This window comes from Rhinoraja longicauda, chromosome 8 (genome assembly GCF_053455715.1).
Source record: "Rhinoraja longicauda isolate Sanriku21f chromosome 8, sRhiLon1.1, whole genome shotgun sequence".
Classification (NCBI taxonomy): Eukaryota; Metazoa; Chordata; class Chondrichthyes; order Rajiformes; family Arhynchobatidae; genus Rhinoraja; species Rhinoraja longicauda.
Genome location: NC_135960.1, coordinates 44172490 through 44200177, shown reverse-complemented (window position 1 = coordinate 44200177; position 27688 = coordinate 44172490). Strand labels below are relative to the sequence as shown.

At 42.6% G+C, this 27688-nt stretch overlaps 1 protein-coding gene across 2 annotated transcripts; it reads right to left on the bottom strand.

The window, feature by feature from the left end:
- grb14 (growth factor receptor-bound protein 14) lies at positions 1-27688 on the bottom strand. Of its 2 annotated transcripts, none has more exons than XM_078404497.1 (13): positions 27438-27688; positions 20748-20904; positions 19987-20108; positions 18442-18513; positions 17529-17666; positions 15025-15135; positions 14389-14484; positions 13773-13853; positions 12894-13010; positions 10362-10431; positions 8141-8228; positions 6171-6264; positions 1-975 (listed from the first exon to the last, which is right to left on the bottom strand). In XM_078404497.1, exons 1-13 carry the CDS (start codon positions 27498-27500, stop codon positions 862-864), a joined length of 1323 nt encoding a protein of 440 aa, XP_078260623.1. In that variant the 5' UTR covers positions 27501-27688; the 3' UTR covers positions 1-861. The 2 variants fall into 2 exon arrangements, with proteins under 2 accessions (XP_078260623.1, XP_078260622.1); XM_078404496.1 differs by lacking the exon at positions 1-975 and adding an exon at positions 3979-4771.

The following is a 27688-nucleotide window of genomic DNA, read 5'->3' as shown; positions in this document are numbered from 1 at the left end:
GTATCTACCAGGTTTGTGGGTTAATTGGCTTCTGTAAATTATTCCGAGTATGTAGGAAAGAACTAGTCGGCGCAAACCTGATAGGATGAAGGGCCTTTTTTCATGCTGTATCTCTAAAGACTAAAGCTTGGGCAGGCTAGAACTTTATTCCCTGGAGTGCAGGGAGCCGAGGGGTGATCTTATAGACGTGTATAATATCATGAGAAAAATAGATAGGGTGTATGCAGAGTCTTTTACCCAGTGTAAGGGAATCAAAAAGCAGTCGGCGTAGGTTTAAAGTGAGAGGGGAAATATTTAATAGGAACCTGAGGATCAACTTTTTTTATACAGAGAGTAGTGGTTATATGGAACAAGCTGCCAGAGGAGGTAGTTGAGGCAGGTACTATAACAGCATTTAAAAGAAGATATTCTATCTTCATTACTTAATTCCCTGACCAATGAAGGCCAGCGTGCCATATACAGTCTCGTAATTTATGTACCCCAAATAATTTGTAATGTTGGAATAAAAAGTAGTAAATTGAGATATAAACATTGAGAACAATTAAAATGTTTGTCACTGGATATAAAATCCATTCTTCTTCTTGCATTTGAGGCAGCAGAAGTTATGAAGCTGCTTCTGCTTCTGCTGTCTCTGTTTGTTGTCGTTCGCCTGACTGAGGTCAGTTGACAGGGCTCACCACAGGGAGGTCAACTAAAATCCATTAAACACTGATAAACAGCTCCTAAACCACTAGATGGTGCCAGAGGGCAGGTGACAGATACCTCAACAGAAAGATGGCATTGAAAAGCTATTGATTGTAGAGCTTGAAGGTGAACAAGCACACTGCTTGTCTTCAGTATTCTAAATTTCAATAAATTAGATCACAATTGCAGTTTCCAGGTACAAATTATTTGACGGAGACACAAGGAACTGCAGATGCTGGAATCTTGAACAAAACACAAAGTGCTGGAGGAACTCAGCAAGTCAGGCAGCATCTGTGGAGGAAATGGACAGACAGTGTTTGAGGTTGGGACTGATTCAGTCTGAAGAAGGGTTCCAACGCGAAACGTTACCGATTCTTTTTCTCCAGAGATGCTGCCTGACCCGCTGAGTTATTCCAGCACTTTGTGTCTTTTACAAGTTAGAAACATAGAAACATAGAAAATAGGTGCAGGAGTAGGCCATTCAGCCCTTCGAGCCTGCACCGCCATTCAATATGATCATGGCTGATCATTCAGCTCAGTAGCCTGTACCTGCCTTCTCTCCATACCCCCTGATCCCTTTAGCAAAAAGGGCCACATCTAACTCCCTCTTAAATATAGCCAATGAACTGGCCTCAACTACCTTCTGTGGCAGAGAATTCCACAGACTCACCACTCTCTGTGTGAACAAATGTTTTCTCATCTCGGTCCTAAAAGACTTCCCCCTTATCCTTAAGCTGTGACCCCTGGTTCTGGACTCCCCCAACATCGGGAACAATTTTCCCGCATCTAGCCTCTCCAACCCCTTAAGAATTTTATATGTTTCTATAAGATCCCCCCTCAGTCTTCTAAATTCCAGCGAGTACAAGCCCAGTCTATCTAGTCTTTCCTCATATGTAAGTCCCGCCATCCCAGGGATCAATCTGGTGAACCTTCTCTGTACTCCCTCTAAGGCAAGAACGTCTTTCCTCAGGTTAGGAGACCAAAACTGCACACAATACTCCAGGTGCGGTCTCACCAAGGCCCTGTACAACTGCAGCAGAACCTCCCTGCTCCTAAACTCAAATCCTCTTGCTATGAATGCCAACATACCATTCGCTTTCTTCACTGCCTGTTGCACCTGCATGCTTGCTTTCAATGACTGGTGCACCATGACACCCAGGTCACGTTGCATCTCCCCTTCTCCCAATCGGTCACCATTCAGGTAATACTCTGCTTTCCTGTTCTTGCCGCCAAAGTGGATAACCTCACATTTATCCACATTATATTGCATCTGCCATGCATTTGCCCACTCGCCTAATCTATCCAAGTCACTCTGCAGCCTCCTAGCATCCTCCTCGCAGCTAACACTGCCACCCAGCTTCGTGTCATCCGCAAACTTAGAGATGTTGCATTCAATTCCCTCGTCCAAATCATTAATATACACTGTAAATAACTGGGGTCCCAGCACTGAGCCTTGCGGTACCCCACTAGTCACTGCCTGCCATTTCGAAAAGGACCCGTTTATTCCTACTCTTTGCTTCCTGTCCGCCAACCAATTTTCTATCCACCTCAACACTGAACCCTCAATACCGTGTGCTTTAAGTTTGTACACCAATCTCCTATGTGGGACCTTGTCGAAGGCCTTCTGAAAGTCCAGATATAACACATCGACTGGTTCTCCCTTATCCACTCTACAAGTTACACGCAAGAATTCTTCATGCAGGCATAATAATTCTACATTGAAAATATAATTCTCTCAACTCTGTACAGAACCATTATAAAAACCAATTCAATGAAAATTGGAGGAAGCTTTATTTATGTAGAAAATGGCAATTAAACACGAGTTGCTTTAACAGAATATAGGCCAGTGCAACTAGCTCTCTCACTAAATCCACTAAAATTTGAAAGGTTTTGAAAGCGCTTGCAATTTAAATTTCAGTGCACTACAATGCGGCAAGTTGTCCTCATGTCTTCACATACAATATCTAGAAAGGACAATCCAATGCAGAATTGTCAACTAAAAATTAAAATGTGCTGAATCCAAGCTGCTGAAAGAAATAAGGAACTGCAGATGCTGGTTTATACCAAAGATAGACACAAAGTGCTGGAGTAACTCAGCAGGTCAGGCGGCATCTCTGGGGAAAAAGAATGGGTGATGTTTCGGGTCGGGATCCTTCTTCGGACTGGAAGTAGGGGGGTGTGGCGTGAGGAGAAGAGCAGGAGACGAGGGAAGAGCAGGACCCAGTAACGTCTACTTACACTACCCTCCCCTTCCAGCCCCCTCCACTTCCCCTTCCTCTACCCTAGTCATTTAACCAAGTCCGCAGTACTCCACTGTTTCCCTCTTGAGATCACTCTTTCCCCAGCCAACAATGGACCTACCAGGCACTGCCCTGCCAGAGGTCACCTGCGACTGGCCCTGAATGATCCTGGCCTTCTGATCATAACCCCCCCCATCCCCCCAACCCCCCCCCCCCAACCGCCCCCCCCCCCCACCTCCCTCACAAATCCCTACTTTTAGTCTGATGAAGGGTCCCGACCCAAAATGTCACCCATCCTTTTTCTCCAGACATTCTGCCGCAGCCGATGAGTTACTCTAGCACTTGGTGTCTATCTTTGCTATAAACTTACATCTGCAGTTCCTTGTTTCTTTAACAAATTAGCAAGTTGAGCTCAGCACATTTTAATTTTTTTTAATTGAGAATTCTGTATCGGATTATCTTCAAACGAGAACAACTCACTCGGACTCGCTCACCCCAACACTTTGTATCCAGCTCTGCTCATTTGTTGCCTTGGGTTCAAATATCAAGAAAACACCATACAGTATTTTACCTCTGGTTTTGGTGCCCCTTCTAACAATGGAAAGGATTGTTCTGTTGGCAAGTCATTATGATCCGAATAATAAAGGCCTGCTTACATTCTGAAATAAGAATAGTGTTACCTCAATCAAACACACCAGTTGTTGCGCACAGACCATCAACTCACAAGAAGATAGGCACAAAGTGCTGGAGTAACTCAACGGCTCAGGCAGCATCTCTGGAGGACAAAGGGTCGCGACCCTTCACACCAGCATCTGCAGTTCTTTCCGACACAGTGAACATTGAATTCTCCAATTTTAAATGACATTCCCCTGTTCCCCCTTTCTCTTTCCTGTGCCTCCATCCTAGAGCACACACATTTCTACCACTATCCCAACCCTCTTTGCATAACCCCCTCAACCCCTTCCACCCATATCCCTCCCTCCGGCTTAACATTTCCCTCCTCCTCTTCTCTCCTTATCTGAAACCCTTTTGTCTCCTTCTCATCTCCAGCTTTTGTCACTTACTCCACCCATCTGCCAATCACCCCCCCTCACCTGTATCCACCTATCACTTGCCAAGTTTTGTACCACCCCCATCTCTTTTCCAGCTTCTTACCCCTGACTATAATCAATTTGAAGACGTTTCGGATTGAGACCCTTCAGACTGAAAGCAGAGGGGAGAGAACTGGAGGTAAGAAAAAGCCAGGGTTCTGACTGAAGAAGGAACCCGACCTGAAAAGTCACCCATCCTTTTTCTCCAGAGATGCGACCTGACCCGCTGAGTTACTCCAGCATTTTGTGTCTACCTTCGATTTAAACCGGCATCTGCAGTTCTTTCCTACACATCTGCAGTTCCTTTCTACACAACTCACAAGCAGCGTGGATTTTAGTAATGCCGCACAGATTGTCTTGGTGCGGGCCTCCCATTACAAGCAGCAACCAAGGAAACACTGATTCCTCATAGACAAGTGGATTGAAAAATAAATCCACAAAGATTGAGTATTAAGGAACATCAATCTAACCATCCAAATACCCAGGCAGTCTTCCCCTGTGTCTGAGGCACCATGCACTTCATCACAAATACTTTCTCACAGTTCCAGCGTGTTTGTTCTCAGCCCACACTCCATTTATTATTGAAGCAACTCTGCTGAGCTGATGGCTTCAAAGGGCACTCCGTGTGCAGTGGTACCTCAGCTTACAGGGCAGTGCTCCTTTGTTAAGTTCGTAGAACTCCACCAGCTGAATAAGGTCGGTAAATTTGGTGTGACCCTCATCCAGGGAATAATACAATTCTCCATCTTCTTCCAGCTGTATTGATGACATGAAATTATGAAACCTTTCCAATATGTTAAAACCTTTCTTTACAATTCATCAACATTGTTATTTTATATCCTTGTCTCTCACTTTTTACAATACTGGATATCCCCGAAAGATCTCAGCCGTTACGAGGATGTTGCCAGGACTGGAGATAATCTCTTTCTTGATTAGCAATGGTGTCAGGGGTTATGGGGAGAAGGCAGGACAATAGGTTGAGATGGATAGATAGATCAGCCATGATTGAATGGCGGAGCAGACATGATGTGCTGATTGGCCTGATTCTGCTCCGATGAATGGGGTGCCGCAGTAACGCAGTCGTAGAGTTGCTGCCTTATCGCGCCAGGGTTCGATTCTAACTATGGTTGCTGTCTGTTCGGAGTTTGTACATTCTCCCTGGGACTGCGTGGGGTTTCACCGGGTGCTCTGGATCCTTCCCACACTCCAAAGTAGACTTGAGGGGCTGAATGGCCTAATTCTGCTCCTGTGACTTATGAACTTATTGAACGATTTCTATTTTAGAACCCAACAGTATGAACATTGAAGGTAGACACAAATTCTGGAGTAACTCAGAGGGACAGGCAGCATCTCTGGAGAGAAGGAATGGGTGACGTTTCAGGTCGCGACCCTTCACACCAGCATCTGCAGTTCTTTCTTACACAGTATGAACATTGAATTCTCCAATTTTAAATGACATTCACCCATTCCCCCTTTCTCTTTCCTGTGCCTCCACCCTAGAGCACACACATTTCTCCCACTATCCCAACCCTCTTTGCATAACCCCCTCATCCCCTTCCACCCATATCCCTCCCTCCAGCTTAACATTTCCCTCCTCCCCTTCTCTGCTTATCTGACACCCTTTGGTCTCCTTCTCACCTCCAGCTTTTGTCACTTACACCACCCATCTGCCAATCACCCTCCTCACCTGTATCCACCTATCACTTCCAGGCTTTGTACCACCCCCATCTCTTTTCCAGCTTCTTACCCCTGACCATAATCAATTTGAAGAAGGGTCCTGACCCAAAGTGTTGCCGATCCATGTTTTCCAAGATGCTGTCTCACCCGCTGAGTTACTCATGCACTCAGTCACTTATTTGTGTAAACCAGCATCAGCAGTTCCTTGTGTCTAAAACAGGACTGCACAGAAACTGGCCCACCAGCCCAACCGTCCTATGCCAACTAAGATGCCCAAAACTTTCCTATCCATGTACCTGTTCAAGTGTCTTTTAAATGTTGTTATGGTACCTGTCTCTACTACCTCCTCTGGCAGCTCTTTCCATACACCCACCACTTACGTAAGACTTCACTTAAATAAGCTAAAAGTAAAATTAATTCATTATAATTTTCAAATTTTAACACAGTTGCAGCAAATCTTCAAGCTCCAACCACTTACCGGAACAATTTGAAAATGTCTTATCTTCTGGTAATGACATAACGACAAAACAAAACTCTTCACGTTGCTTTGACTGTCACGTACCAAGAACATCCTAGATGGGGAAACAGGGAGAAGTACATGAACACCAACTTGTTTGCATTGTATTCTTTGCACACCCATTGATCCCGCACCGCTTTTCCCCTCCCTCCATCCCCTTCTACCTACATCCCTCCCTCTGGCATTACATTTAGACCAAACGACCATAAGACATAGAAACAAAATTAGACAATGCGGCCCATCAAATTTTCTCCGCCATTTAATTGTGGTTGATACAATTTTCCCTCTCAATCCAATTCTCCTGTCTTCTCCTTGTAACCTTTGACATCCTTAGATAATCAAGAAATTATCAATCTCCGTTTTAAAAATAGTTTATTTTTTAAAATTTTTAGTTTAGCTTAGTCACTGTCATGTTTACCGAGGTAGAGAGAAAAGCTTTTGTTGCAAGCTATCCAGTCAGCGGAAAGACAGAAGAAATGATTCAAATTTTGAAGGAGAGCAGTTTGAAAAAGGTTTTGTAAAGTTCATTACTGGAATCAAGAAAACCGTATGGAGTGTAAGCATGCCTTCCTCCAAACAAGTTTAGATTTTGTATATTTATGTACATTGGTTGACATTTTGGATTGTTTTTGTGTCATTTGTATGACTTTGAAGACAGTTATGTGAGTATCTTTGAATGTTTTGGGTTTGGAATGAAGGTTTATAGAATGTGTTATATGTGTTATAGAATGAAGGACATAGGTTTAAGTTGAGAGGGGAAAGAACTAATAGGAACCTAAGGGGCAACTTTTTCCACACAGAGAGTGGTGGGTATATGGAACAAGCTGCCAGAGGAAGTGGTTGAGGCAGATACCATAACAGCACTCAAAAGCCATTTGGACAGGCACATGGATGGAAAAGGTTTAAAGGGATATGGGCCAAATAGAGGCAAATAGGACTAGCTTAGATGGGGCAACTTGGTCAGCATGGATGAGTTGGGCTGAAGGGCCTGTTTCTGTGCTGGGTGATTCAGAATTCTATTGAAGCATAACATCAAAGAAAAATATTATGACTTCCAATAAATTAATTTTACAATAAATAATTTTATTTAATTAATTAAAATTAATAATTCATAATTAAAAATTCTATTATAACATCTAATTCTGCAGCTTCAACAGAGCCGTGAAATATTTAAATGCACATTTCTTTAGCCTATTATGAACCACATTTTAGAAGGTGGCAACAACAAAATATACAACTTCTCCGGTGATAGCTTTGATTAATGCACCTTAGATGATAATGTTTATAAAATGTGTTTTCTTTACAGAGGATAATTATGCAAAAGGTCAAACCACCCACGGCCCTAATTACATGAAGCCCATCAGAATGAAGACACAGAAAGAGAAATTTCAGTAATATTAGCATTTGGCTTAATTATTCAAAGTTTAAAGACTTAACATCAAGATCGTGTAAATGTAATAAAAAGCAAGGAAAAAACAAAATAATTGATTTCAAAATGAAGGGATTTCACACTTTAAAGTACAGGTCCACCACAGATTTTCCAGCACCCCTGATTCCAGCGCCTTTCTAGATTATCCAGAGGTCACGGCCTTGGGAGGGCTGAGATACCGGCCCTCAAAGTCAGCCGCGGAAGTCAGCTATAGGAACGGATCTGCCGCCTCTGGCTGGATGGAGTTCCAGAGCCCCGGTCGCAGGGGGTAAATTCGACCCGCCGATCGGCCTTGGAGGTCCCGATGAGGTCGAGATCGGCCGCCTCATCTGGCCTAGGCGCCATGTTTCTGGGAGAGATTTCAAGTGCGCTCTCGTAACTTTGTCCAGATTAAAGGATGTGCCGGACCAACAGTTGCCGGAAAATCAGTGGTGGACACTTGCCATTAAAATTGTGGAAATTACATAGCTGAACAAATAATTACTTTAACATAGTGGCTTACCCGTCCACAAGGCCTTGTTGTTCTATCGCCTTTTGAGCTTCATCTCTGGAGATTCGGTGATGAAACCACATCTGCATCCTGTGAATGGCTGGATCAAAGCAAGGTAGAATTGTAAAACAGTGGCAAACTCAAACTGTCATTTTCATCATTTTAAAGTTACACGAAAACCACGCATATTACCTGGACGGCACAGATGGTAGAGCACACAAATATACACACATATACAGTAGACACACACACATACACACATATATATATGCACACACACATATATACACACACATATATAAACACACACACATATATAAACACACACATATATACACCCACATATATATACACACACACAGACACACACACATACACTTATAGATATATATAGATATATATATGCACATACATACATACACTTATGCATGCATTTATACGTACTGTATACTGTATGCACACACATAAAACAAACAAACAATAATAGTGCAAAAAGACAAAACCAATGCCCCCAAGTCTATGTAGTTCAGAGCTTATTTGGAGGGTTTAGTGTTTAATAGCCCGATGGCTGCAGTAACTCCTGATAAGAACAATTTGACTGCATTTCCTGGGAAGGTTGCAGCAATTGGCGGCACAGTGGTGCAGCGGGTAGAGCTGCTGCCTCACACGCCAGAGACCCAGGTTCAATCCTGACCTCGGGTGCTGTTTGTGTGGAGTTTGGATGTTCTTCCTGTGACCACGTGGGTTTCCTCCGGGTGCTCTGGTTTCCTCCCACATCCCAAAGACGTGCGGGTTTCATAGGTAAATTGGCCCTCTGTATATTGCCCCAGGTGTGCAGGGTGGATGAAAAAGTGGGATAACATAGAACTAGTGTGAATTGTTGATTGATGGTTGGCGTGAACCTGGTGGGCAGAAGGGCCTGTTTCCGTGCTCTGTCTTTCAGTCAATCAGTCATTCTCACCTCAAACGTAATTTGTCCCATCAGAAGTGTAAAACTTAACAGTACAACAGAACAGGAAATCCTGGCCAGAGGAAATATAGAAAGATAAAAAGAAGAGGCATAGATGGGATAGACAGAATCTTTTTCCCAAGATGGAAAAATCAAATACTAGAGGGCATAGTTTTGAGTAGAGAGGGGCAAAGTTTAAAGGAGATGTGCGTGGTTGGTTTTTGTATGCATCAGGTGATCAGAACACAGTGTGCCGAGAACACATTGCCAGGAGAATACCTTAAATGCAGATACAGTGAAAGATGTTTGGATAGGTACATGGATACAGGGAATGGAAGGATATGGATTATGTGCAGGAAGATAAGTGATGGTCTAGGCATCATGTTCAGCACAGACATTGTGGGCCGAAGGGCCTGTTCTTGTGCTGTACTGTTCTATGTACTATGTTCTAAGTTCCAAGAAGATGGGAAGAAAAGTGATTAGCGATAACCAGAGAGAGCTTGAACATACAGTACAAACTGGTAATACACAGATACTGAGAGTTAGCACAGGAGAAAATGGGGCAAGAAGAGAATTGAAGACTCTATACATTAATGTATGTACCGTGTATGCACGGAAAACACAGTAAAATTGCAACGACCAAGAATCCCTTTAAAGCAATGCAAAAAAGTGGTCCAATCAATGCAAAATAATGTTTCCAAAGTGCAGTAAGTCGGAAGATTGGCAAAATTTCAAAACACAGCAAAATTTTAGATTAAGATATTTATAATTATATTTCTCTCCTCCTGCCCCTTCTCCTACATTCCTTCCTCTGGCTTCACAATTTGCAACTCTTCAATCCAACTGTCTCAAAGCCTTTAATCCCTGGCCTTTGCTCCAACCATCTACGTGCCAACACCTCGCCGGCCTCCGCCTATTAGCTGCCAGGTTTTGTCCTGTGTCTCCCAGCTTTTATTTCCTCACCCCCCCCAATCTGTGTCTCCCAGCTTTTATTTCCCCCCCCCCCCAATCTGTGTCTCCCAGCTTTTATTTCCTCCCCCCCAACCCCGCCCTACAATCAGTCTGAAGAAGTGTCCCAACATGAAACGTGACAAACGCATGTTCTCCAGAGATGCTGCCTGACCTGCTGAGTCACTCCAACACTTTCTGTTCTTTTAGATATTGTTAATTATTGCTTTCACTGTTTTATAATCAGCAGCAAATAGTAGTTTGAAATGGATTGGCTAATAAATAATTTCCATGGTTTACATTCTGATTTATCAGCATAGTACACATTAAAACCACCTTGACACGGTGTAGAAGTCTGTGATGCAGTTGGACTTCCATGCGTGTTCATACGATGGCAACTTCTTCTCTGTTTTGATGCAAAATAAATTTAAACAGCATGAATTTCATTCTTACTCTTCATGAAGTACATTTCTTGAGAAGTATAAATCAGTCACTGAAAGGAAGCATGCAGGTACACCAGGCAGTGAAGAAAGCCAATGGAATGTTAACCTTCATAACAAGAGGAGTTGAGTATAGGAGCAAAGAGGTCCTTCTGCAGTTGTACAGGGCCCTGGTGAGACCGCACCTGGAGTACTGTGTGCAGTTTTGGTCTCCAAATTTGAGGAAGGATATTCTTGCTATTGAGGACGTGCAGCGTAGGTTTACTAGGTTAATTCCCGGAATGGCGTGACTGTCATATGTTGAAAGACTGGAGCGACTAGGCTGGAATTTAGAAGGATGAGAAGGGATCTTATCGAAACGTATAAGATTATTAAGGGGTTGGGCACGTTAGAGGCAGGAAACATGTTCCCAATGTTGGGGGCGTCCAGAACAAGGGGCCACAGTTTAAGAATAAGGGGTAGGCCATTTAGAATGGAGATGAGGAAAAACTTTTTCAGTCAGAGAGTTGTGAATGCATTCAAGAGAGAGCTAGATAGAGCTCTTAAGAGTAGCAGAGTCAGGGGGTATGGGGAGATGGCAGGAACGGGGTACTGATTGAGAATGATCAGCCATGATCACATTGAATGGCGGTGCTGGCTCGAAGGGCCGAATGGCCTATTCCTGCACCTATTGTCTATTGTCTATTGTCAGATGTTATTCCTTTACATTTAGCATAAACAGCTGCGTAGAACTTGCATGGGATTACAGAGAGTTGTGGATGTAGCCCAGTCCATCACACAGGCCAGACTCCCCACCACTGACTCCATCTAAACTACACGCTGTCTCGGGAAAGCAGCCAACAAAATCAAAGACTTGTCCCACCCCGGCCATTCTTTCTTCCCCCTCGCTCCTGTCCGGCAGAAGATACAGAAGCTTGAAAGTGCGCACCACCAGACTCAGGAACAGCTTCTTCCCCTCTGTTATCAGGCTTCTGAACGGCCCATCCATAAGCTAGGATACTGTCCGATTCACCTCCATCTCATTGCGGACATTGGACTTTGTCTCTATGCGCTACAATGCTGAGAACTATATTCTGCACTCTGTATCTTCCCCTTTGCACTACCTATTGTACTTGAGTTTGGCTTAGTCATATCTATATAAACCTGAGACCCAGGTTTGATCCTGGTATGGACCAGTGACCCAGGTTTGATCCTGGTATGGACCAGTGACCCAGGTTTGATCCTGGTATGGACCAGTGACCCAGGTTTGATCCTGGTATGGACCAGTGACCCAGGTTTGATCCTGGTATGGACCAGTGACCCAGGTTTGATCCTGGTATGGACCAGTGACCCAGGTTTGATCTTGACCTCAGGTGCTGTCTGTACGAAGTTTGCGTCTTCTCCCTGTGACACGTGGGTTTTCTACAAGTGCTCTGGTGTAGACTTTAGAGATATAGCGTGGAAATATGCACTTTGCCCCACATAGTCCACACCAACCAGCAATCACCACGTGCACTTCCACTATCCTACACTCTGGGGACAATTTACAATTTACAAAAGCCAATTAACCTACAAACCTGCACATCTTTGGAGTGTGGGAGGAAACCGGAGCACCCGGAGAAAACCTATGCAGTCACAGGAAGAATGGACAAATTCCACCCTGGCCACACTGCGACCATTGGGAAAAGGTGCAGGAGGCTGAAAACTGTGACCTCCAAGTTCAGGAACAGCTTCTTTCCAGTAACCACCTGGCTCTCAAAAACACTGCAAACACCAACTAAACTGGGAACAACAAACTGCCTTGTTGAACAAGGGACTTTGGGCTTCTGTTTTGCTCTAGTTTAGTTAACTTAAGCTAAGTTTAGTTTAGTTTAATGTCTCGTTTATTTGCTTTATGCTATGCAGTCAGGAGATAGACAATACATGATTGCGATCAAGCCGCCCACAGTGTAGAGATTAATGATAAAGGGAATAACATTTAGTGCAAGATAAAGTCCACTGAAGTCCGATTAGAGATAGCCCCGCAGGTCTCTTTGGTGAATTTTTTATTTGTTGATGGTGTTATCTTTGGGCTCTGTGTGTGAGGAGAAGAGAGAGACGACGGTTTCATGGGCCCAGATGGTCGTGGGAGACGGGGGGAGATCGGGAGCCGCTCCAGTGGAATGAACACGCTGGAATCCAGACTTCGAACTCGATAAAATGGCGCCACACACGGCTGCAACGGCATCATTATATGCAAAATGAATTTCACTGTGTAATGTTTATTTGCATATGTGACAATAAATATCCATTGAACCATTGGGTTTATAGACATGTTGTGCTGGTGCAAGTTAAAATTTCATTGTTCCATCTTACAACAATTAAACACCGTTGAGTCTTAAGTTCTGAGAGAGGAATGGAGTGGGGAGGGAATGCAGATATTGTTGGCCATATCAAAGCCATACATTACCCTCCACGCCAACCCTTCCTCAGCAGCGACCGACAGCGCCTCACTAGGGTTTTCAATCACTCTCCCTTTGCGTCCTGAAAAGTCCATTGCTACCAGCGAGTTTTCTGAGATACTCCGCTGCAAATGAGAAAGACAGTATTTCAGAAAATAGATCTAATGCAGATTTAAAATATAATACAAAAATGTGAGCGAGACAATCTTAGAAAATAGATCTAAAGCACACTGAAAATATAATATTAAAATGTAAGCAAGACATTCATAAGTTCATAAGTTATAGGAGCAGAATTAGAGCATTTGGCCCATCAATTCTACCCCGCCATTCAAGCATGGCAGGTCTTTCCCTCTCAACCCCATTTTCCATTCTTCTCCCCATAACCTTTGACACCCTTACTAATCAAGTATCTGCCACTCTGCATTAAAAAAAATCCATTGATTTGGCCTCCACTGTCTTCTGTAGCAATGAATTCCACAGATTTACCACCCACTGACTAAAGAAATTCGTCCTTATCTCCTTTCTGAAGGTGCATCTTTTTATCCTGTCCTTTGGTCCTAGACTCTCCCACTAGTGAAAACACCCTCTCCACATCCACCCTATCCAGGCCTTTCACATTTCAGATCTAATGTTGACTTAAAATATAATATTTAAATGTTAGAAATGGTGTTGGAGGCAGATACGGTGGAAGTGTTTTAAGAACAATTTGGATGGATACACAGGTGAATGAAGCGATACGTGCAGGCGGAGGAGATTGGTTTGACTTGGAATCATGGTCGACGCGGACATTATGGGTCAATGATCTTGTTCCTGTGCTGTACTGTTCTATGTTCTATGTACTAAGCTAGAGTCTAATTTTCTGTAATTGCATGGACTGAACAACATACCATTGGCGATGAATTCCCTGATGCAAGGCTGCCATTCCATTGGGGTGGAGTCTTATAATTTTGATAGAGTTGCAATCCATACTGTAAAATAACAAGGATTTTGAAAGAGAAAATTGCATAAAGCAGAATAATTTGATAATGAAATGATGTCAATGCTTTTAAAGTCTTTAAACGTGACAAAGCTGCCCTTCAATGTAGTGCTGTGTATACCAACAAAACCATTCTAAACATACGGGAGATATGGGAGAAATTTGTGGGGAATAGATAGGGTGAATGCACAGAGGCTGTTTCCTGTGATAAGGGAATCATCAACTAGAATGTGAAGGTGTAAGCCCGAGAGGGGAAATTTAATAGGAACCTGATGTGCAACATTTTCACACAACATTTTCACACAAAGGGTGAATGGAAAGAGTTTTCGGAGGAGATAGTTGAGGCAGGTATGCTATTGCAAGTAACAATTTCACTGATAAAGTTAGGGCAACACGAATGAGTTTTTACAGACTTCAAAGTAATCCACAGATTTGCATATCAAATTGTCATTTACTGAAACTAGACTAAATTGTAAGGTGATGAATACAACATAGGTTAGTTCCAGCAACTCTACCCGCGCTATTACCTTGAAGAGCCGTACCACGGTCACCCAGCATATCCTGGTCTGCTCATCCTCTGCACAGAATAACCGCAGGTCCCTGGCATCTGCTGATTTGTTACACTGAAAGGTCATGTTACATTGTTTAGTATTAGTACACAACTTAACCCCTGCAGGAATTAAAAATAGATAAAACCTCCCAAATTAAAACTGTTTAGATCTCCTTAAAGCAAGAGCTAGAGGATGTTGGTTAAGGCGAGAGGGTGAAAAATGTAATGGGAACCTGAGGGGCACCTTTTCCACACAGAAGACAGTGGGTATATGGAAGGAGCTGCCAGAAGAGGTAGTTGAGGCAAGTACTATAATAATATTTAATAGGCACAGCGGGTCAGGCAGCATCTCTGGAGAACATGGGCAGGTGACGTTTCAGGTTGGGACCTTTCTTCAGACTGAAGAAAGGTCTCGACCCAAAATGTATCCTATCCATGTTCTCCAGAGAAGCTGCCTGACCTGCTGAGTTGCTTCAGAACTGTTCGTCCTTTTTTTGTAAACCAACACGCGTAGTATCCTGTTTCTAAGATTTAAAAATAATAAAACAACATGCACATTCAGATCAACGGGATAACTATTCATATTTGGAAATACAGTTAGCAGATGATGTACCTTGATGCAGAATCCAAAGTTCGTTGGAGCTCCATACATCTTCCTCCCTGATAATAATATGTAAACGTTGCTTTCATTTAACTCAGCAATAAACTGTAGATGTCTTGGTTCCTGTTATTACAATATCAAAACAGTTAGAACATAGAACAGTACAGCACAGGAACAGGCCCTTCACCCACGATGTCCATGCCGAACATCATGCCCAGTTAAACTAATCTCTTCTGCCAGCACATCCCCTTTAAACTTTGCCCCTCTCACATTAAAGCTGTGCCCTCCAGTCTTTGACATTTTCACCCTGGATAAAGGTTCAGACTGTCTACCCCATCTATAGTTTGATATATTTCTATCAGATCTCCTCTCAACCTCCTTTCAAGTGTTCGTCTGGGTATCTAAATGTACCGAAAATGTCTGCTTCTTCCATTATTTTTCAAATACAAGACCTTCAGTACCCTCAGGGTGAATAGATTTTCCCTCAATTCTCCTTGAAACCATTGACTAATAAACAAACGCTACTAATCAATAGGTCCTATTCAGCTATGAATGAAACAGATCCTACTCATTTATGCTGCCTACATCCTTCATTTCCTACTCTCTATGAAGTCAAAGGGTCCTAATCCAAAACATCATCCCTCTACAGATGGGGGCAGCATGGTGCCACAGCGGTAGAGTTGCTGCCTCACAGCACCAGAGACCCACGTTCAATCCTGACTACTGGTGCTGTCTGTATGGAGTTTGTATGTTCTCCTTATAACTGCGTGGGTTTTCTCTGGGTGCTCCGGTTTCCTCCCACACTCCAAACATGTACAGGTTTGTAGGTTAATTCGGTAAGTTGCAAAATTGTCCCTAGTGCGTGTAGGTTAGTGTACGGGGTGATCGCTGGTTTCTGCACTGTATCTCTAAAGTCTAAAGTAAAGATGATGCCTGACCTTCATGATGATGCTGGAAGTTCCAGCATCTGCAGTTCCTTGTGTCTCTCATCCTTGAGTCAAAGGGTCATACAGCATAGAAACTGGTCCTTCGGCCCAATGCCAATCATCTATGTGTGTCCCATCTGTCTGCCTTTGGCTAACATCCCTCTAAACCTTTCCGATCCATATACCTGTCCAAGTGTCTTTTAAATGTTGCTATTGTCCCCTTTGTTCCAATGGAAACATCAACCAAGCAAATCATTCCTTAACTCTGATAATTCTCAATTGGCAGCATATTCCTTCAAGAGCCAACAATTCCTTCCTGTCGTATATGGATCAGAACAGTGGAATTATGGACTTATGCAGCATGGAAACGGGGCCTTTGACCCAACAAGTTCACGTCGACGAAATTGACTACCTGAGTTAGTCCAATTTCCCCACTCGCATTTGGCCCACATCTCTCTAAAACTTCCTTGTTCAGTTTAGTTTAGTTTATTGTTGTCACCTGTACCAAGCTACAGGGAAAAGCATTTTTGTTGCGTGCTAGACTGTACATGATTACAGTTAAGCCGTCCACAGTGTACAGGTACAGGATAAAGGGAATAACGTTTTGTGCAAGATAAAGACCAGTAAAGTCCAATTAAGGATAATTCAAAGGTCTCCAACGAGGTAGATAGTAGCTCCGGAACACTCTCTGGCTGATGATAGAATGGTTCCGTTTCTTGATAACAGCTGGGAAGAAACTGTCACTGAATCTGGAGGTGTGCATTTTCACACTTCTGTACCCTTGCCTGGTGGGAGAGGGAAAAAGAGGAAGTGACTGGGGTTTGACTGGTCCTTGGTTACCCTGGTGGCCTGGCCGAGGCAGCGTGAAATGTAGATGGAGTCAATGGAAGGAAGGCTGGTTTGCCTGGTGGTCTGGGCTGCGTCCACAACTCTCTTCAATATCTTGCGGTCTTGGATGTAGCTGTTCCCAAACAATACTGTGATGCATCCCAATAAAATGTTCCCTCTGGCGCGTCTGTAGACGTTGGTGAGGGTTGTTGGGGACATGCCGAACATCCTTATCCTTCTAAGGAAGTAGAGGCGTTGGTGTGCTTACTTGGCCTTTGCTTCGATGTGACAGGTCCAGGCGAAATTGCCGGTGATACTTACTCCACATGTCCACATACTTGCCCACAGCCTCTCATGCTGTGTTCTGATCTTGTGTTCTGTGCCACAGCTGATAAAATCCTTCACAACCACATTGAAAAAAAACCTATTCCCACTTGTTCAACCCTCTAAGGACTTGCACTGCAAACTTTGTATACTCTGGTGCATCATCAGAACTTGCATCTCTACTCTTTTCAAATATTCCCACCATTGTCGAAGAGACATCATTGATTTATTTTTGTCATAACATTTGTTTCACCATCACAACATTGGAGCTTAAAAGATCAATATAACGGCCAGCGAATTCCATGCTGCTATTCCAAATAGTTCAAAACAACATCGTGTTATTGCGATCAATATCCAAGAAAAAATAATTAAAAGCTTGAAAGGAATTTTGGGCGAAAACTAGTTCAGAAAATAATTCAATTGATGCTAATCTCTTACCTTTGACGTTCCTTTGGTGGAAAAGTATAGTCCTGACCTTCGCAAGATGAAGTAACATTTCTTCCAAGACTTCTTCCCCTGTTCTCTAATGTGGAGATACCCATGAATTTCAGGACATGTTCTTGAACTCAGGAAATCCTAAACAAGCAAATTTCCAAATGTAAGTACAAGTCTAAAGATTATATATATATACCACATCGAAAGATAGATATATATATCTTTTGAGGCGGATATAATATAATATAATATATATATCCACAAAATGCTGGAGTAACTGGAGTGACTGATGCTGCCTGATCTGCTGAGTTACTCCAGCATTTTGTGAATAAATATCTTCGATTTGTACCAGCATCTGCAGTTATTTTCTTATATATATATCCACAGACATCTCAATGTTTCTGCACCACTCCTCATACACTCCTTGATCTCAATCTCCATGTTAAATCATCACCAAACACTCTCCTATTTTCTCATCACCAGCTCCATATGTCCTTAAAATTTACATTCCTCTGCACTTGCCCCAGTAATTTCAAAATTACATTTTCAAACCACCTGTTTCTTTTTAATCTTTTGACACAAACATTTTGACTACAATTTCAGGCAATCGTCTTCTTTTAACCTGCAGTTTTTTTTCCTGTGGACAAAAAAAAGTGCTGTTTATATTCAAACAAGCTCACAGAGTCAGAGAGTCATACAGCATGGAAACAGGCCCTTCGGATCATTAAGCTGCTCCATCTACACAAGTCCCACCTGCCCACAATTTGGCCCACATCCCTTTAAACCTTTCCTCTCCATGTACCCGTCTATGTATCTTTTAAATGTTGAAGCCATTTAGAAATCATCCCCTTAACTAATTATAGAACAAACAGATTATAAAGATATTACTTGAACATTATACAATATAATGGCTCACCTGTATTAACTGTTGATGACTTAAACACCCATTTGTTTCATTGCTGCTAGACACCATGTTTTCTGGGAAAAACTAAGAGAAGAAAAAAACACAAAAATTCTTACTACAATTTCAGGCAATCTTTTTTACCCTGTGCCTTTATTTGTAGGCAGCAAGGTGCTGGTATTCCTCTTGAATTTGGATCCTCTCTCTTGTCAAGTGGCTTTTTTAACCACAATCCGACAATCGATCAACTACCCTCCAAATCTAAACAAGACTACAAGATCGTAATCTATTGACCATCGCTCTGGCCATCTGCTTTAATGTCTTGAGTTGTAGACGGCACTGGTAGTTGGTGAAACAGTGGCACAGCAGCAGAGTTGCTGCCTTACAGCATCAGTGACCCGTGTTCAATCCTGACTAAGGGGGGGGGATGTCTGTATGGAGTTTGTACGTTCTCTCTGTGACTGCGTGGGTTTTCTCCGGGAGCTCCGGTTTCCTCCCACACTCCAAAGACAAGCAGGTGTGGCTTCTGTAACTTGCCCCTATGGTATAGAATGTGAAATTGGGACAACATAGAACTAGTGGTTGGCGATGACACAGTGCTAAACTAAACTAAACTAAACCATCAAGGAAATCTTGATCATTTTGCGTTATTCCATTTCGAATAAATAATTCTTTAAATATATTTTAAAACTTTGTTTTGCAGAAGATAACAGAGGACATTTGTAAAAATAGAACACTCATTATTATCACATAAGACATATCAGCTACTTCAAAACAATGTAATTCATTTTCTATTTATGGTAACTCCTCATATCACTGTTGATAATACTCCAAAAGTATTTGCTATAGGAAAATGCCATTAAGCTGGAAAGAGTGCAGAGCAGATTTACGAAAATGGTGCCAGGACTCAAGGGCCTGAGCTACAGGGAAAGAATGGGCAGGCAAGGACTTTATCCGTGGAGCACAGGAGGATGAGGGGTGATCTTATAGTGGTGTATAAGATCATGAAGGGAATAGATAGGGTGAATGCACTAGCTTTTATCCAAATTGGTGGAATCAAGAGCAGAGGACGTAGGTTCAAGGTGAGAGGAGAAAGATTTAATAGGAACCTGAAGGACAATGTCTTCACACAGAGAGGTGGTGAGTATATGGAACACAGGACAGTGGGTATATGGAACACAGGACAGTGGGTATATGGAACACAGGACAGTGCATATATGGAACACAGGACAGTGGGTATATGGAACAAGCTGCCAGAGGACACTAAATGCTGGAGTAACTCAGCAGGTCAGGCAGCATCTCTGGAAGACATGGATAGGTGATGTTTTGGGTCAGGTCTTCATCAGAGCTGCCAGAGGAGGTAGTTGAAGCAGGTACTATAACAACATTTAGAAGACTTTTGGACAGGTATATGGATAGGAAAGGTTTAGCCTTAGATGGGGTATGTTGGCCAGCATGGACGAATTGGACTGAAGGGCCTGTTTCCTTGCAGTGTGACCCTATGACTAAAACAGCAACTGAGATATGGGTTCAGTTCCCCAAACAGCTGATTTCACTCACCGATGGATTTTTAAAGAATTCATATTTAGTATAATTTTTTCTGAAGTATAATTTACAGTCTTCATCCATTGGCCAGCTTGATTGTACCTGAATCACTGATTCATGATCTTCTACAATTCTTTCTGTACAAAGGATAAAAACAAGTCACCTTTTATGTGTCTTTGCATTTAAAACAATTATTTTTGGCATAATGTGATAAATAAGTCCCTGCACACAAATAAGCTTTTGTGCCTTTTGTAATGCATTGTTTTCTAGTACAGCAGTTCCAAACATACTGTCGACACAAGGAACTGCAGATGCTGGAATCTTGAGCCAAATACAAAGTGCTGGAGGAACTCAGTGGGTCAGGCAGCATCTGTAGAGATGATGAACCTCTAAAATATTACTTTGGTTTAGTTGTAGAGATACAGCAGGGAAACAGGCCCTTCGGCCCACCGAATCCGCGCCGACCAACAATCCCCATACACTAACACTATCCTACACACACTAGGGACAATTTACAATTTTACCGAAGCCAATTAACCTACAAATCTGTACATCTTTGGAGCGTTGCAGGACACTGGAGCACCAGGAGAAAACCCGCGCAGGTCACGGGGAGAATGTACAAACTCTGTACAGACAGCAACCGTAGTCAGGATCGAACCAGGGTCTCTGGCACTGTGAGGCTGCAACTCTACCACTGCACCACAGTGCCACCCTGACCCATTTAAAACCCATTTTACTTTAATTAAAGAAATATTCAGCGGCCGATGCTGGCTTACCTATACCAATATTAGACAAGTGCTCAGCAATAGTCCAGCCGCCTTCATTAACACAATGGTTTCTCATTATGAAGAGCTGACACACATCACGGGCCACAATGTCACTTGGTACCTCCAATGCACGGCTACTGCCATCTTCATTAAATACCTTAATAACCTGCAGATAGAAAGATCAGGTCACCAGCTCAAGTTTAATTGTTGGCCATTATTATGCTATTTACCTATATCAATCGTACTGATAATCCCCATGGACAAATCCTGCAGCATTCTACCCAAGATAAATGATCAATAATAGATCTTAACACAAGTTTTAACAGAAAATAAGATATCTAAACACAACAGATAGTCAGAGTAAAACTTGGCTTTTGAAGTAGCTGCCAGAGTGGGCGGTTGGGGCAGGTACTATAACAACATTTAAAAGACATTTGGACAGGTACATGGATAGGAAAAGTTTAGAGGGATATGGGCCAAATTCAGGCAGGTGGGACTTGCATGGATGGGGCATTGTGGTCAGCATGGGCAAGTTGGGCCAAAGGGCCTGTTCTTGTGCGATATGACTCTATTAACCTATGTAGGCATCCTCAAAAATAATTTTGACCGCTTATGATATAATTGGCCTTTTCCAGGACACAGCATAGAAGTTAACAATCCATCACCTGTTAACATGGCTCAGAGGAAATCACTTTTCAAAATCATCAATTTAATAAACAGACTTACTGAAAGGAAATCATTAAAGATTGATGCAAATAGTCCTGTAAATGTATTCACTATGTTTTGCAAACACTCATTTAATTATCCAGATATCTATCACATTTGTTTTTGACAGGCAATGCAATATGCAAAACCAGTAGACTACAAACATATCTGTTTTAAGGCTGTTTTATTATTTATACATTGTGTCCATCTTGCAGTAAAAATAAGATTAATGGTATTTGAACAACTTCGTATTTGTTTAAAAAAATCTTTCTGCGCACATCTCTTTTAAAGTTTGCCCATCTCATCTTAAAGCTCTGTCCTCTATTCCTCGCCATTTCGGCCCTGGGAGAAAGGTACTGGCTGTCGACCTTATCCTATCCTATGTACTTAATCTGTGCTTCAATAATCCACTTTACTCCACTGATTATTTCTGTAGACAAAAGGGTGCTGATATACAAATCAACTAGAATTTTTTTTTAAATTCCATCAATATATCCCACTTTTCAATTATAATTTTGTGATCAATAAATTTCAAATTTAATAAATGTATTTATTTTGTAGCAAATTTTGGACAACATCTGAGTTGGCATGAGATTATTTTAAAAAGAGAGTTAAGAGAGTTAAGAGAGTTTAATTGTCATATATACTGACAACGGAACAATTAAATTCTTACTTGCAGCAACAGGCCTGTAAACATAATAACACACAATACAATACAATACAATACAATATATCTTTATTGTCATTGTACCCAGGGGTACAACGAGATTGGGAATTATATATATATAATAAATAAATCAATAAATAATTCACATCCACAGTTTTCAACTTCAATTTATCTTTTGCAAACCTTCAGACCACAAACCTTGCATTGTACTATTAGTACACTTACATTCTCATTTATTATGTCTAAATGATAAGACCAAGGCACAACTGTACATCCCTAGAGGAGCAAAGGTAACCGGGCTCAGAGTCGGAGAGGAAGGGACACAGAGACAGAGAGGCAGAGAGGCAGAGAGGGAGAGAGGGAGAGAGGGAAAGAGGGAGAGAGGGAGAGAGAGAGAGAGAGAGAGAGAGAGAGAGAGAGAGAGAGAGAGAGAGAGAGAGAGAGAGAGAGAGAGAGAGAGAGAGAGAGAGAGAGAGAGAGAGAGAGAGAGAGAGAGAGAGAGAGAGAGAGAGAGAGAGAGAGAGAGAGAGAGAGAGAGAGAGAGAGAGAGAGAGAGAGAGAGAGAGAGAGAGAATAACAGCTTTTAGTTTTGTTTAAAGATACAGCATGGAAATAGACCCTTTGTCCCACTGAGCCTACGCTGACCATCGATCACTAATTCTATCCTACACACTAGGGACAATTAGCAGAAGTGAAATAACCTACAAACCCGCATGTATTTGGAATGTGGGAGGAAACCGGAACACCCAGAGAAAACCCATGAAGTCACAGGGAGAACGTTCAAACTCGATACAGAGCGCCTGTAGTCAGGATGGAACCCAGGTCTCTGGCTCTGTGAGGCAGCAACTCCACCGCTGCATTATTGTACCGCCCATTTAAAAGACACTTGGACAGGTACATGAATAACAACGGTTTAGAGCGATATGGACCAAGTGCGGGCAAAGGAGACTAGCTTAGATGGGGCATCTTGGTCGGCATGGAGGAGTTGGGCTGAAGGGACGGTTCACTGCTGTGCACTGTACGGGATAACATGAAAAGCAAAGCTGTTCATTGTACCTCAGTCATGGAGGCAGGGGGTTTGAAAGCACCCACCATCAGACTCAGGAACAGCTTCTTCCCCTCTATTGTCACACTTCTAAATGGTTCTTCCATAAGCTAGGGTACTGCCCGAATCACAAAATCAAAGTCTCGAATGGCCAGAAATGATGAAGACTGCAGAGAGTGGTGGGCACTGCCCAGTACATCAAGGGTACTGACTTGCCCACCATCAAAGGGATCTACAGGAGGAGCTGCCTCAAAAAGGACCCACACCACCTGGCCACACTCTCATCTCGCAGCTTCCATTGTGGAGAAGGTCCAGGAGCCTGAGAACCCTGACCTCCAGGTTCAAGAACAGCTTCTTCCCAGCAACCATCAGGCTCTTGAACACCGCACAACACTAACCTCAGCAACTGTGATCTTCTATGGACAGTGAATTTGGAATGTGACTTTGCATTATTGCGATTACCTAATATTACTGTTATTAATTTATTGTATTATTGATTATTATATTTATTTGTGTGGTATTGTGCTAATGGGCCTGGGTGTTTGAGTTGGTGAACCAGGTCACGATGCAGCCAGTCAGTCTGCTCTCTACTGTATGCCTGTAGAAGTTCAATAGAGTATTCTTCAACATATTAAATCCACTCAATCTTCTAAGGAAGTAGAAGCGATGATGGGCTTTCTTTGTGATTGCATCAATGTGCTGGGCCCAGGACAGAACTTCAGAAACGTGTACACCCTGGAAATTAAAGTTGTAGACTCTCTCCATCAACATCCCATAGATGGTTAGTTTAGTATATTGTTGTCACGTGTACCGAGGTACAGTGAAAAGCTTTTGTTTGCATGCAATCTAGTCAAAGGAAAAACTATACATGAATATAATCAAGTCAAACTCATGTATAATTGTTCACTTTAGTTTGTTATTGTCATGTGTACCAACGTACAGTGAAGAGCTTTTGTTTGCGTGCTATCCAGTCAAAGAAAAGACTATATATGAATACAATCAAGCCGTCCACAGTGTACAGATAAAGGATAAAGGGTACAACATTTGAGAAAGATGAAGTCTGATAATGTTCGGTTAAAGATAGTTCAAAGGTCACTAATCACTAATCACACTCTGGCTGGTAAACCCTTCAGTTGTCTGATAACGGCTGGGAAGAAACTGTCGCTGAATCTGGTGGTAGACAGGTTTGTGGATCCCCATCATCCCCCTCCTTCAGAATGTTTTTGCTGGATATTCCCCATACAATGGACTATACCAGGTTTAAAAAGTTTTTGATTGAAAGTGCAGATGGATTTTCCTTTCATGAAAGTTGATAATGGTGGGGAAACGTTATAGTTGAGAGTTTAGTTTATTATTGTCACATGTAACGAGATATGTTGAAAAGCTTTTTTGTTGCAGACTATCCAGTCGGTGGAAAGACTATACAAGATTACAAACAAGCCGTCCACAGTGTACAGATACAGGATAAAGGGAATAACATTTAGTGCAAGATAAAGTCCAGTAAAGTCCATTTAAAGATATACCAGGGGATTTCAGTAAGGTAGATGGGAGGTCAGGACCACTCTATGGTTAGGGATAGGATGGTTCGCTCATAACTCCATTGGGCAGCTTACAATGTATGAACATTGATTTCTCTCATTTCAACTAACTCCTGCATAACCTCTGTCCCCGTTTCCCTCACCCTAGATGTCCTACAAGTTCTATTGTTCATGTATCCCTTCATTATTATCTTTTCCCCAGCCAACAATGGGCCATTGTGGGCTCCACCCTTCCTTGGTCATCTGTTGCCAGCCCTGCTTTGTTCTGGCCGTTTCCTACCTCCCGTTCCCAGTCTGAAGAAGGGTCTTGACCCAAAACATCACCCATCCCTTTTCTCCAGAGATGCTGCCTGACCCATTGAGTTACTCCAGCACTTTATGACTATCTTCAGTATAAACCAGTATCTGCAGTTCCTCTCCACACATAAGATGGTTCAGTTGCCTGATAACATGTCTCAGAACATGGTGTTGCTATCACTGTCCAATAGGTGGTGTTAAACGTTGTGATACCACCAAGTGAAGGAGATCGTGGAAGTGCAGGAAAATAGTAGACGGCTCCTCATGGCACTGTTTGCACAGCCAGCCAATGCATTGCAGATGAGCGAAGTGAAGCAACAGTTTTCAACCTACGAAATATTTAGAATAATTTTTTCCATAATTTAAGACCAATTTTCTCAGAGTCTTGGGAATCAAGTGCATACAAAGTAGGTATGCAGATAAAAACTCTTGATAGTCATGGATTCATAGTCATACAGCACGGAAACAGGCCCTTTGGCCCAACTTGCCCATGCTGACCAACGTGCCCCATCTACACCAGTCCAACCTGCTTGTGTTTGGTCCATTTCCCTCTAAACCTAACCTATCCGTGTACCTGTATTTTGTGAAATGTTGTGATAGCACCAAGATACTGGAAATGTGAAAGAATTTGAGATAACTTTAGGTAACTCACTCTTTCTATCTGCATTAGTCTGAGGGGATTTTGCATGCTGCCAAATTTGCTTATCAAACTTTTACAGGTTTACAGTAGAGAGTAAACTGATTGGTTGCATCACGGCCTGGTTCGATAACTCGAACACCCAGGAACAAAGGAGACTGCAGAGAGTGGTCATTACTGCTCGGTCCATCACAGGTACAAATCCCCACCATCTAAGGGATCTACAAGAGGCACTAGCATCATCAGAGACCATCAGCATCACTCTGACCATGCTCTCATCTTGCTGCTACCACTGAGAAGAAGGTACAGGAGCCGGCAAACTGTGACCACCACGTTCAGTATTTGCCAAGTGCCTGTTATTACAAATCTTAGCATATCAAATATATTTCTTTACCCAAAGTCTTGTGCCGGCATGCATGGGAGCTGCAAGAGTCACTATACATATGCTCCGAGTGTGTTAATCCATAAAAAGCCAGCGTTGGCAATTCAGCAGCAGTGCAGATGCTGGGACCTCATTAATACATAAACCACCAACTTCAAATGATCTCTTGGGAGAGCCAAGCACAAAGTCCTTCTGACTACGGGTTCAACAAACTTCAGGCAGGTCAGAAAACACAGCCATTGTCTTTGCAATTAACAGTCATACTTCAGTGCTCCATTTCTCCCATGATTTGTTCTGATTCAACACCGAAAATAATAAGATTAATTGGCATGTCATAAAATACACACGTTTATTAATATGGTGTTCTCAGTCAAAGTCTCTGTGGTAGAGCTGCTGCCTCACAGCGCCAGAGACCCGGGTTGAATCCTGACTTCAGGTGCTGTCTGTGTGTGGAGTTTGCACGTTCTCCCTGAAACCATGTGGATTTCCTCCGGGTGCTCCGGTTTCCTCCCACATCCCAAAGACATGATACATTGAACTTGTTTTTCTCATTCATTACATTATTTACAGAGTACTATGCTGAAATATTCTACTGTGCTGCTGCAGGTAAGAATTCTACTGTTCTGTCTGCGACATATGGCAATAAAACACTCTTGACACTTGACTAATTGCCCTCTGTAAATTGCCCCTGGTATGTTGGGAGTGGATGAGAAAGTGGGATAACATAAAGCTAGTGTGAACAGGTTCACACCCGAAGGGTCCCGACCTGAAACATCACCTATCCATGTCCCCCAGGGATACTGCCTGACCTGCTGAGTTACTCCAGCACTGTGTCCTTTTTGCTAAACCAGCATCTGTGGTTTCTTGTTTCTACATCCTAGTATGAATGGGTGATCAATGGCTGGTGTGAACTTGATGGGCTGAACAGCCTGTTTCCATGCAGTAATTCTAAACTAATCTAAAAAATATTTTCAACTCATAGAGTTATAGTCATAGAGTCATACAGCATTGAAGCATGTTCTTCTGCCCAGCTTGCCCAAGATGCCCCATCTACAATGGTCCCACCTGCCTGCATTTGACCCATATCCCTCTAAACCTTAACCATCCATGTCCCTGTCTAAATAGCTTTTAAATGCTGTCATAGTACCTGCCTCAACCACCTCCTCTGGCAGCTCGTTCCATGTACCCACCACCCTCTGTGTGAAGACATTTCCCCTCTGATTCCTATTAAATCCTGCCCCTCTCACCTTAAAATATTATAAATATTCACTGCTGAATAAAATACCTCAATGTGAACACAAATTATAAAGTTCTCCAGTGTTCAAACAGTTAAGGAGTTAGTCTAAGAAGTTGTAGCTGAATTAAACACTGGGGCTTGGAAATAGTTTAGAGAAAATAACTTGATTTCTGACACCCAAAAATGCTTACCCTTTTGTGCAGCACAAGTGGAGTGATTGCAGGTAAGGTCACTCTTCTTACAAACAAGTTCATCTCTGTTCCGTAGAACGCACAGCCATTAAGCAATCACAAAACACCCACCCGTAGCACGGGTAGTGAACACTCTGAACACAATCGCTTGCAAGGCACAGAACACAAAATAGTTTGTCATCGCTCAGAGACAGCTCATCAAAGCATGTTTTTAAAGGATCATCAAATATCACCCAGCCTACGTGAATCCG